Source organism: Protobothrops mucrosquamatus, unplaced genomic scaffold (genome assembly GCF_001527695.2).
Source record: "Protobothrops mucrosquamatus isolate PMUCROS unplaced genomic scaffold, P.Mucros_1.0 scaffold_224, whole genome shotgun sequence".
Taxonomy (NCBI): Eukaryota; Metazoa; Chordata; class Lepidosauria; order Squamata; family Viperidae; genus Protobothrops; species Protobothrops mucrosquamatus.
Genome location: NW_015386300.1, coordinates 180,364 through 193,427, shown reverse-complemented (window position 1 = coordinate 193,427; position 13,064 = coordinate 180,364). Strand labels below are relative to the sequence as shown.

The window sequence follows — 13,064 nt, the reverse complement described above, 5'->3', positions numbered from 1 at the left end:
GTAATATATAAGAAGCATTTCCTCTTCTACTCTCAAATATTCTAAATACAGAAGTTGACTGACATGGAAATTTAATCTTCAATATGCAAAGCAAGCAGTATATTCACTGTTAATTTCCCAAGGTATGCTGTCTGAGGAAACTGACTCATTCTGCCTCAGCTTCAACCATTCTTGGAAATAGCATGTATTCAGGTAGAATTTAAAAAATGGTAGCCCACATTGCATAATACAAGCCTTTCCCTAATTGGAACTGTTCATCAAACATTCTTCTAAAAGTTTGGAGAGCGTATTTCTTATAGTAATAGAAGCGTTCATCCTGCTTTAAGTATGGCCATCATTAAGTGTGAGTGGATTTATTCCAAATGCCTTTTAAAATACATTTTCAACATTATCAAAGTGACCTCTTCTAAAGGGAGATCCGTTCCTTTAAGCAACCTTTCCTGACCTCTGCAGCTAAAGAACAAAATAATGGAGCAACAAAAACACTGACGCCTGCCAAAGCAGAAGGAGTTCCTGTGAACTGGCTGAAACAATAAATCTCCTCCATGCTGAATTCCCGGAGGGAGGCTGTCGTGTTTCCTCCTGTTCTTTATCAAGGTCCCCCAAATAAGCAGGATGGGCAGTGGCTCTCCACAGCTGGCCTTACTCCCTCTTTCTCTTTGCTACAAATCTTTCCCACTGGCTAATTAGAACCAGGTTGTGTGTGAGAGTTTTGTCCTGCTGCGGCCTTTGTAAGAAGACGTCTGGAGCACCCTGAATGATGGCTGGGAAGCTGTGGACCACTGTCCTCCTTTCCCTGGCTTTGTCTGGCTTCTTCTGTGAGGAGGGTAAGGCCTCAGATTTCTTTGCCACCCTTTTAGCTTTCTCAGAGCAGTGGAGCTAGTAAAAGGGCAGCCTGTTATGTTGCCATTTTGTCACCAGATTGCGGTAATATTTTGCAGTAGATTGCAGTAATATTTTCTGGGGTCTCAGAAACTGTGCATCTACAATGAAAGAAAATACCGGTACATAGTTCTTTCTAAAACTAACAAGTAAAAAGATCTGTCTCTCATATCTTATCAATAAACTTTTCTAGAGGACTAGCTCCTTGTAAACAAATTATTATAATTTATTTATTTAAAGTATGACATCTACAGAGGCCTTGCAATCACTGATACAAATTTAGTTTAAATAATATAATGCAACATAGGAGCACAATGCTATATAGGAGATAATATATTAAATTAAGATAAAACCATAATAAATTCACCATGATATGGAGCCATAGAATTGCAATGGTATAGATATTATAATATGATATCAAGAAAGCTCATCATATAACTGCTTCTGGTGTGGCTGCAGTAACATCATGCATTGAAATGATAATATTTGTATTGTCATATAGGCATCCAAAATGATTTTTAGAAGAATTCCCCACCTGTGATAAAATGTCACAAACTCAATTTAAACTCCCTTTTACAACCTTGTAATCCCTTAATTCGGAGCAGAGTTGGGGTGGCTGGATGGAGCTGAGCAATAAAATATCACAATCCTGCTAAAAATTAACTACCGTATTTACCTTATAAATATTGCATTTAAAGAAGTAGGTTGTTTTCCATGCACAGTTATTGGAAAGAAACTCCTTTAACCACAAGGATTTACTTTGCAGAAAACAACCATAGAATTGCATTAGGATATTCCTTTGGTGCAAATCCCATTGTATTTAATGAACTCAGTGCCAGAAAAATAAATATGCTATTATGGTGCGGCCATTTTCTATTTGTTATTTCTAATTTTATTCTAGTAAGAAGAATGAGTGGGGAATAAAGCAATGTCTTGGCAAGAATAGAACACTGTGGTTTGGGAACATGATGCAACTGGGACTGGAGAAATTAAGAATTCATTTCTTAATATTTATTATGGATTCCAGCATTGATGTACTCTGTAGTAATCTTTAAAGGGCTGCTCATTTATCAAGAAAGTAATTCAAAACAATAATCAGAAAGCAACTAGTACTACTCCTTTCCAAATGTTCTGAAAGAACCCAAGGAAAGAAGTTTCATTTAGTAAGAAAGAAAATTGTGTTATTGTTGTTTATTCTAGTTGTGTCTTCTAAGTAGGTGCATAGTATCCTTTTATCCTTTCACAGATGCAGGAATAGATCAATTGACTAAATGGCTAGTAACTATCAGGACCCTTGTGGTTAACTAATTATGCAATCCTAGGTACTGAATTAAAATCACTTCCTTTTGTTGCAAAAGAGAAGACTGGAATTAACAGAGTTCTCACTGAAAATTCTGTTTACAGCTCAAAATTCTCTTGTATTTTTCAGTGCTGAGGTCTAAAAATCCTTAATATATTTTGTCTGACATACATACATGTGCATTAACTCACTTAACATGGAGAAACATTACTATTGATACAGCAAAATAAAAAGGGTTGAACAAGGGACAATACAAAAAATGTATTCATACGAGCAAAAATGTGTGGGTGCATGTATATATTGCTCAGGACAAACTGAGCAGATGAATAAATACTATTTTATTCAAGATAATAAACTCTCTCTTTTTTTTGAACTCTGGATTCCTCCCCACACTCCTTTTATTAGTTACTAACTAAAGTTTTCTAGCATGACAGAATGCAGGATATGGAATCAAGGATTTAAGTTACAGGAAGACAGATTCCTGTTGAGGGTTATGAACAGGAAGAGCAGTTCAGCAGTACATAATGAGGAGATAAAAACTCCTTCACTGGATATGATAATGGCTGGATAGTCATGCTTTAATTCGGATTCCTACTTGGAGCAATGGGTTGGCTTTAATGGTCTAAGTGACAATACATGCTCAAAAAAGGGGGGGAAATCCATTGACGTAGGATGAATTGATGGAGGGGGCTGAGTTAGATGTTCTGTCTCCTGGAGTCTCAAAAGTCTTATAGACCGCCTAGTATGTGATATATACTAAGGCAGTGAGTCAGAGGGCAGCTACAGAAGGAAAAAATGGAAGTGCTGTGAAAGAGTTAGAGACATGTACCATGTCTGCACCCATACACACTCTAAACAACCTTCACAGAAAGAAATTTAAAACAATGTGCAATATGGTAGATACACACAATGTAATCATAGAATTGGAATTGGCCACTTAGGCCATTAAATTGATTTTGTAAAAAATTAGCTTGTAGAGTTCCTTGCAAAACATCATTCCTTAGAAAGTAACTTAAAGAATGAAACAGCCATTGAAAGCTATGAAGAATATATATATGTATATGTACCCTTTATATATTCATCTATTTTCTGGGTGCACTGGCAATATATGAATGGAGATGTGTTATGGCATAATGTACAGCCATTTTTTTGTAAATAATGTTACATTACCAATGTATTTAGCCATAATATAGCTAGCACCAAATTTGCAAATCAATATCCATATGCAAAATATCATAGCAATATCACATATACAGTATTTGGCCTATAGTCATTAAGACTGCTATGCAACACTTTGTATTTAAGGTAAAAGGATACTTTGGAGCACAAAAGAACACCTTTTAGCAATTATAACCTTTTAGCAATTCCTTAAACTTGTCCTTTCTCAAGATTAAGTGGCAGTAATGGAGAGCAAAGACACAGCTTTTTAAGTGCCACAAGGATATCCTCCTCCTATCTTTTTTTTTTGAACAAGTTTTATTAGTTTTTTAGTTTTTACATCAAAGTGCTTGGGAAACAATGTGGTGATAGGGTAATCAATCATCCAAAAACAAAATCATACATATATGGCTCAGGTTAATTCTTTAAAGATTTCCTCTCTATTTCTCTCAATTAATATAACATATTCAAATTAATACATTTCTAAATAGAATTCAATCCATCAAAAAAAAATTATCAGTAACATTTCACCTATATAAGTCCAAATCCTGTTTTTAAGCTTTACTAACTTACAGTTACCATAATCCAATTTAAATAAACATATTATTTACACTTCGGGTACCCCTAAATTCCCTTGTTTCATAACATAATAATTATGTCTAAAGTAAACATATTATTCCAACAGTTACATTCTTACATTTCCCAAATATATTCTATTTCTTATTCTAATAACTCATTTATTAATGCCATGTCTTCCTTTATCACAATCCATTTTCTTGTTCTCCTTCCATTGCAAAGTGATTATCATACCTAAAATAAAAATATTACTCCAAAAAAAATACATTCGTACTCTATTTCAAATATATATTCTATAAATCAATCCATATCTCTAAAAAGCCTTGTTAACCCATTAAGTAAAATTTAAATCCCATCAAAGTAATTATCATACCTAAAACAAACATATTGTTCCAAAAGGTACCTTCTTACTATATTTCACATATATATTCTATTTCTTATCCTAATAACTTCTTATATAAAACCTTTTCTATATTACAATTCCAAACTATAATTCAGTCAATCATTCATCTCAGTTAGTATTAAATCAGTCAAAGTCTCTAAAAGCCTTTTTAACCCATTAAGTAAAATTTTAAGTCTCATTTTTGAATCTAACTCTGGCTTTCTTTTTGTGCCAGACAGGTTTCCATACAAGAGCCTCTATATCATCAAATCTCAGTATTTGGTTAGGAGTGTTTATTAACAATTCAGCCTGGTCGTACTTCTCTTCTCCTTCTTCCAGTATCGTCTGAGTAGTATAATAATTTTGTTCAGTGTTTTGGTTACTAGTTGGTTATCCACGTTATCACAGTTTTCAATACCTCGTATTTGCAAATCAGTTCCTGTTGCTTTTGGCATTACAGGTGTTTTAATTAAAGTCATTCTTTGGTCATCAAAGTCCTCAATGAGTTGTACGTAGGATTGTGTAATATCCTCTTCTGTGTTGATTTGTTCCTCTTCTGTTGTTTTTTGACTTATAGAGTAGTCAATTGGAGTCTGGAAATCAGTTTGAAGTTTTGGGGCAAGGGCTTTTATTCTGGAATTCACTTGCTCAGTAGCTTCAAAAAAAAATTCCAGTATAAGTTTATAGTTAAGTTGTGGGTGAGGTTCCTCCATCTCATTAAATTGTGTGTATTGTTGCATACAGGCCTCTTTGAAGTTGATCTGTTCCTCCTCTATTATTCCTTGGCCTATAAGTTGATCAGTTAAAATTTGTGGTTCAATTTGTAGTTCTGGAATATCATCTTTGGTATTCATCCTAGAGTTCATTTGCTCCGTAATTTCCAAGATTTTTTCCAATATAAGCTTATAGTTAAGCTGTGGGTAAAATTCCTCTATTTCAGTGGTGAAATAATCTTTTAGTCTCTTAGTGGAGGCTATGTTTACTAACAGTCAGCCAATATCCACCTCCACAGTTTCTAGTAGGCAGTTTCCCACCCAGCTGTTTCAAATCCTTTATCTTTTCCCTTTTATAATAATTTGAAGATCAAACCCAGCCTCAAAATCAAAGAGAAAATACAATTGCAGTGTCAGCTTTCACCACAAGATGTCCCCAGTAGGCTGAAAAATCTTTTTTCCAGATTCCAATAAAGTTTTATCCAGTTAGGAAAGTAAAAAAAAACAATATTGGCTGTCCAGTCTCTTCTTAATAAAAAAAATCTACAGTGATGGAGCGCCCACAAATTCTGAAGGCAACTTCTGTTCCACTGGTTGATTGTTCTCACTGCTAGGAAGTTTCTCCTTAATTCCAGGTTGCTTCTCTCCTGGATTAGTTTCCATCCATTGTTTCTTGTCTTGTTTTCTGGTGCTTTGGAAAACAAGTTGACCCCCTCTTCTTTATGGCAGCCCCTCAAATATAAAAATACTGCCTACCAAGAACTTTCTCCTCTCCTTCTCTCTCTCTCTCTTCTGTCCCACCCCCTTTTTTGCTCATCTTTTTGCTAAAACACATTTTGCTTCTTCCTGGTCTTTGGCACTGAGCAGAAGGCTGAGTCTCATGGGGGGGCAGGTGATGGGCACTTAAGCTTAATGCGAACACTGGCTGGTCAACAAGTTCAAGCTCAGATATGACCTTCTTAAGTTGGTCCATGCTAGGAAGCCTCCAGGTGACAATTACTTCCCCCATAGATAAAGATAAGTTAAATTGTGGTAAGATAAATCAAAGCCTCCAGAAAACCCCCTGTTAACAGGGCCATTGACTTTCATGGGCAAAAAAAGATGAAGGAATTGGAGGCATTAAGAAGAAGGAGGTAGCTTAAATGACCTTTGACCTGTCCCTTAAAGGGGGTTCCTTTAAACTGGAGGTGGACTGGGCATCCTTTTGAATAAAAGGGGTTTTCAGTCAGGGGACTGCACACCCCTTTTCCAGCTAACCATAGAGTTTAATCTTCTCCGTTTTTACATTTACACCTAAGGAAATTTGCAGCCAAAGTAAAGGGTTTCCCTCATAGCCATCCTCAGTGGATCTTGCCCCAAAGGCTAATTCAGATTTACTTATTTAATTAAGGAATATTTAATATTTTACAGCTTAATAAGTAGATAGAGTAATAAAGAGTAGAGTAATAAAGTTTCATAGTAGTGATTTTTTCAGGACCCCAAAGTATCCAAGAATAAAAATAGTCAGTAAAAATTAATTATTTTTTCTTTGTTTCTAGAGCTCATTTTCCCCAGTAAACAGACGCCGCTCTCTCAAAGCAGGGAAATAATTCCAGAAGCTTTTCACAGGGAGATAGTTAGGGTAAAGAGAGGGAAGGAAGGGTCTCACCCGGATCTTCCACGGTGGTTTTTTATGCTTAGATGTTCTTCTGATGTTCGGCTGGTGCGGCTAAGTGATCAGCCATGTTAATGGCCGATCTTTTCTCCATCGGCCCTAAGGAGCTGCCTCAGACTGCAGAAGGAGCTGCTGCCCTTCCACAGTCGACGAGAGTCCTCCTCATTGGTAGTCGCCCCTCCAGGGTGACTTTTGACCCTGTTAAGGGTCTACCGGTGAAGGGAAATCGGCCGGCGAAGAGATGACTCTCTCCGCACGACCACCAGCGTTGTGATCTGGAACTGGAAGTCATCCTCCTCCTATCTTTTGAAGTCCTTTTTTATATATATAAAAAATGATCGAATGGCCCAAATTTCACCCATCCAATGCAAGCACTTCAGTGGTGGGATTTGTGTCTGTGTCTGTGTTAGTTGAATGTATTATTGTGTTGATTATAAATGGATATTATCTCACAAGATCTCTTATTTTGTAACCACCAAAACATCTCAATATTACACTCCTAAAATCTGGTTTCAAAACACTTTCCACAGTATTTTTTTTTAATGGTTAGTTTTGGAAAAGGTATAAAATAAGTTTTAACATACTTGTTTTCCATTTCAGGGACATTCATGGGTTGATGAATGGAGGGCATGTCTATGAGATCTTTATCCCACTTCTTTTTTACATGCATTAGTGGACATTAAAAAGGGGCAGGGCTGTGATCACATGATCATAACCACATTTTAGCTCTTCCCCCACTTGTCTATTTCAATCACAGAATCACACAAAAAAATTCCCCACCACCACAAAGGGCTTAACTTTTTTCTCTCAGAGGCCTTTCTTTTCTTTCTTTTTTAAAAATTCAACTCTTGACAGAAAATCTTTATCACTCCATGGAAATACATAGCATCTGCAATCCCTCGATCAGGACAGATGCTTTCCCCTTAATTCCCAGTTCCTAAATTCTAATAAAATTTTAACTTCTTAAATGTTATTCATAGTAAGAAAGAATAAGTCCTCAGCTGTTAGAACAGTTTCCCCTGAGGTCCTCTTTTGGGCTACCAAGCTGAAGTGTTAATACTTGAATGATGTTGGAAACCAAGTCTATTTGTTGTTTTAATATTTTCTACAATGACCCCCAAAATCTGGAGGGATTCTCATACATTCACTTATCTTTTTTTAGTTATAAGATCCCAACTGTAGTTTTAGAAATTATTCTTGCAATTGTCCAAGAATACTTGGTCTTGATATTAACTCTGCTACAGCCATATTTTTGGTAAAAAGAATGCTACTTTAGTTTCAAATGAGGGACAGACAAGGAAGCAAAACTAATTAAGGAAATGGACCTAGATTGGCATATTTCAGTTGAAAAGGGAGATAGGAATAACCTCTAGAACACATGCCTTTAGCTGATACAATCTGTCTCTCTAATAACAACCAAGGAAGGCTATTGATTATGGACAGCAGTATCTACAGGGTGCTGTCAAAACCTACAGGATAGTGGCCATGGTGTTATGATCAAAGTTCTAATTCATTTGCATAAGTGTGTGCCATCACTGTATGTATAAAGAGGGGAGGGCTTTGATCATGCTGCTTTGCCTGCTGTGTTGCAGATCTTGATGCTCCCTGATGGATGACCATGATCATAAGGGTTAGAACATTCATATTATAGGATGTACTCATGGTGAAGCTTAGGAAGTAAATGGTCACTAACTGGCCTTATTATAGGATTGATAGTTCAAAACAGCCTAAGGATAATTATTTGCCTCTTACAAAATAATTGTACAGGATTAGACCAAAGGTTCATAAAATTTCACTTTTGCTCCTGAATGAAGAATATCTGTGCAAAACCACAAGGAAGTCATGAATACAATAACAATTCTCCAATAATTGAAATCCAGAAGTCAGTTTTCTCTTCAGAGAGAGAATGTGTCCATAGTCCTTACATGGTCATGAATAGTGGACAGCAATCTTCTCTCTCTCTCTCAAGTTCCAATGCAATCATGCACAATTTTTAAAATTCTTTTGTTATGTTTTCCAAATTTGCAACCTCAAACTTTGTAACATGTCTTCCGCACACTGACCTAGTGAACTTTACCTTGGGAAAGAGTCTTAAGGTCTTCTTCATGATAGCTCTTTCATCACAAAGCTTCATAATAATCCTGCATAGACTCACTGAGCTTCAAGTGACAAGTTCTGACGTTTTGTATTTTGTAATGTTATGTGTAAAAGACTTTAGAAGATGGGGGGAAGAGGTGCTGTTTAGGAAATGGTAGCATTTATAAGAGATAAGATTATAAATGTTAACATTCATAAAAATAAGAGAGGATGTGGTCCATAGCTGCATAATGGACAGAGAAAGGGGCTCAGACGAGACCCTCCCCAACTTCTCAAGCTGTAAAGGAGACAGTGGGAGAAATGCACTTTCAGACTTGTGAGATTCTGTTAATGCAGCCTTACAATAAAGTAATATTAGCTCATTTGTTCATGTTTCCTGTTTGGTCTACAGGTTAGGACAGGTTGGGACTGGAAAGCATGATGCTTCATTCCTTTTTTACTTAGTGATCTTCTTAGTCAATGTACTTTCTATATATAAGTGGAAACCAGCTAAGTAACATTTTAATTGATTTTTTTAAATCTCTTAGTAGCTGATAAAAAGCAGAATGTCAATTTCTCTGGAGCCCTCCCCTTCCTTTGATACAACAGTGTCTTAATGTGCAGGCTCTAGCAAGTGATAGAAGCCTTATTTATCTTATAATCTTTGAAGTGCTGAAATGGAGTCATTGTGAATTTGCTCTCACTTCTTGCTCAGTTTTAATTATTTTCTTTATTAATTAAATGCTTCTCATGCAAAAATAAAATTTGTGCAATGTATTGTAAGAGTGACCTTAAAGGGTGAGGAGTGCAAAATGGCAGCCCTTGGGGATATAAAAGTTCTCCTTTTATTTGGATGCTGTCTAATAAACAAATAATCTCAATTATTTCCTGGTAAGTCTTGCTTAGCTTGGCTAGATGAAAAAAGGGAAAAAAGAAAAGGATCCATTCCTTACAGTAGCTGCACTGAAGAAAACAAAAAGGGCAAGTATAACAAGTGGAAAGAGGGGGCACATAACCAATGTTAGATCGCGCAGGCAGTAAGACACGAGTCGAGTGACAGTCAGCTCTTGGTTTATTGGCAAGGCATAAAGTAAATCCGGACTGGCTCTCTGGGCCAGGGGAGCCCTCTTTTATGGGATTCCCCTGGCTTGTAATCACACAATTCCATTGGCTGGCAAGACCCTGTTGCTAGTTAGCCAACCAGCAACGGGCATNGTTAATTATCACTTATCTAATCTGGTTTTCCAACTTGCCAGCTGAGCAAACAAAAGAAGTAAGAGCAAGAGGAAGCAATTTTATTTCCTTATTTAGACCATATCCAGACACTAGGAGGCCTCCCACAGTAAGACCAAACTGCTTCCATCAACTGAGTTGCTGAAATAGCATCATGCCAACAGAATAAGAATTGGAAGGGACCTTGGAGATTTTCTAGTCCAACCCCTTGCTCAGGCAGGAAACCTGATACCATTTCAGACAAATGGTTGTCCAATCCCTTCTTTAAAACCTCCTTTGTTGGCGCACCCATAACATAATCTGTTCCACTGATTAATTATTCTGTCAGGAAATTTCTTCTTAGTTCTAGGTTGGTTCCCTCCTTGATTAATTTCCATCCATTGCTTCTTGTCCTACCTTCAGATGCTTAAGAGCAGTGGTGACACAGTGGTTAGAATGCAGTATTGCAGACTAAATCTGCCAGAAACTCGATCCTGACTGGTTCATGGTTGACTCAGCCTTCCATCCTTCTGATGGGAGGCCTACTGAGGTTGCTAAAATGAGTACCCGGATTGTTGGGGGCAATATGCTGACTCTGTAAACTGCTTAGAGATTGCTGTGAAGCACTATGAAACAGTATATAAGTCTAAGTGCTATTGCTATTTGGAGAATAGCTTGACCTCCTCTTCTTTGTGGCAACCCCTTAGATCAGCGGTTCTCAACCTATGGGTCGCGACCATTTCATGGGGGTCGCCAAGCAAGGCTGTCTGCCATTTTTTCCCCTTTTCCGGCGGGTGCCTTACCTCCCTTGAGCTGGGCCAGCTGGTGGTCGGCCTGCTCCGTCTCTGCCGCTTGCCAGCTACGCCTCGGCCGGCGCAGGGGGCGGAACCCCACATGCGCAGTGCTCCCGGGCAGGGAAAGTCCTCGACTTACAACCGGTTGGGTAGTCCTCGACTTACGACCGGTTTAGTCCTCGACTTACGACTGGTTTAGTCCTCGACTTATGACCAGTTTAGTCCTCGACTTACGACCGGTTGGGGGTCGCGGCATTAAAAAGGTTGAGAACCACTGCCTTAGATATTGGAACAATTAGATGTGCAAAAAGATCCATTGGCTTCTGCAAAAGATGTCTTCAACTAACATTGTAAATGAATGTCCTCCTACCACTGAAGTCATTTGGGAAAGTGCCCACAGTTGCGGTGGTTTTGCTTGCTGTAAGCCCAGGCTTTCTCTGTAACTGCCCTCTTTGTGTGGAATCCAGCTCCTGCTTTTAAGAGGCTGAAAACTGAAAACACTTTTCTTTGAACAAATGTTTAATTTGGCATAATTTTAATCTAGGTTTTGTATTTAATTGGGCTTTCTCTTTCGTATGCAGTTCACAGAAAGAGTTTGGGAGTCAATGGTATACATAAGACAACTGTGCTTTAAGGCATCTCCAGATGTGCGTCAAACTCCTTAATGACCCCTTAAGCCAAGGACAGGAGTTGTGCTGCAGCTTTAGATTGCAGCTTCACACTCCTAGGCAACACACACAGCTGCTTTAAGAAGTTGCTGACAAGGGCAACATAAAGATTCACAATTCCTCCAGCAGCTTGTTTTTCCTTTGAATCCATACATCATGAAATCTCACTAGCAGTTTTCCCCACTGCTCATGTTGTATATTTTTATATAGTTGTGCTTTGTCTTGTACAACTATGCAAAAAAAGCAAAATATAATAACTAACCAGTGCCCATAACTATTTCCTTAGGATTCTATACTATAGGAGGTCAATTATGTTTGGATAACATTGGAAGTTTCTATTATCTCTCCTGTATCTCAGGAACTCTCATGTTCTTCTTCCTAACATTTTCCTGCAGGTACTGGGTCCACTTATCCAAACAATGACTGCATTGATCAGGAACCCTGTGTTGCTCTGAAAAATTGTCCCCTTGGGGAAATGACAATAGATGCATTGGAATCTAGGTCAACCATTGCCAGGACTCATTGTAAGAGGTTGAAATAATTATGAGGGCAGGTGAAGAATGCCATGATTAAAAACCTGTAATCTTCTGGAATGGTAAGGCAGGACTTGAAGATCAATTTGAGATCTGCTGTGCTTTTAAGAAATCTGTTTGCTGTTCCCTCTGGGATATAAACAGCTCTTGATGGTCTGTCCAGCACACTAATGACAATACAATGGCAGTAACCATTGCAGGCAATATTTTTTCTCATTGCTCCTGAAGAAAGGATATTTTCTTGGAAGGCATGTGGAGTACCATTGTACTGTGTCCTATTTAAAACAGGAGTTGGATTTACATTCCCAAGCATCTGTATAAGATAGCTAGAATGGCCTCTAGAATTAATATATAAATATTGTGTCCACCATCCTCCAGATTTCCCACAGCTGGCTGTTAGATGCTATACAGAGAGTCTTCATTTTTTAGTTGGAAAAAAAGAGAACTGCAACAGAGATAAATTTTAAAACTGCTTATATACCTGTTAGATCGCGCAGGCAGTAAGACACGAGTCGAGTGACAGTCAGCTCTTGGGTTATTGGCAAGGCATCAAGTAAATCCGGACTGGCTCTCTGGGCCAGGGGAGCCCTCTTTATGGGATTCCCCTGGCTTGTAATCACACAATTCCATTGGCTGGCAAGACCCTGTTGCTAGTTAGCCAACCAGCAACGGGCATGAAACTGTATGCGGATGGAGAAGGGCAATCACCCTTAATGGGCGATCAATGGTGAAGGGCAATCACCCTTAATGGGTGATCAGGATATGCATAGGGGATTAAGGGGGGGGGAATACAAAGAACACAACACCCCTCCCCTCAAAGTTCTAGCTATTGTCCTTGGTGAATAGTGGTTACATAGTCCTTCAGATATGTGGGAGGCCGATGCCCTCGCGCTGATCGGCGGGGAACCGTGTGACTTGGTTCCGCTCTTGCCTCGGTATTCTCCCCTCTGCGTGGTTGTCCTTGGGCCGCTGCAATGGGTCTCACTTCTCGAGGTGGTTGACTGATGGGTGGAACCAATGGCCAATACTCGTCCCCGCCGTTGTCTCTGGCCCCGCCCGCGTGGTCGGCCGCGCTTTCTTGGCGTAACCCAGCGACCCCGATTCGGCCCCTCAGTT

At 38.5% G+C, this 13,064-nt stretch overlaps 1 protein-coding gene across 4 annotated transcripts in view; it reads left to right on the top strand.

The window, feature by feature from the left end:
- Positions 1-623: 623 nt before the first annotated feature.
- Positions 624-13,064, top strand: part of EMCN (endomucin) — a 49,202-nt gene continuing 36,761 nt past the window's right edge. For all 4 annotated transcript variants that reach the window (XM_015828317.1, XM_015828315.1, XM_015828308.1 and 1 more), the window contains exon 1: positions 624-827. In XM_015828317.1, the coding sequence (XP_015683803.1) occupies positions 758-827 (70 nt within the window). In that variant the 5' untranslated portion in view covers positions 624-757. The remainder of the gene's footprint in view (positions 828-13,064) is intronic.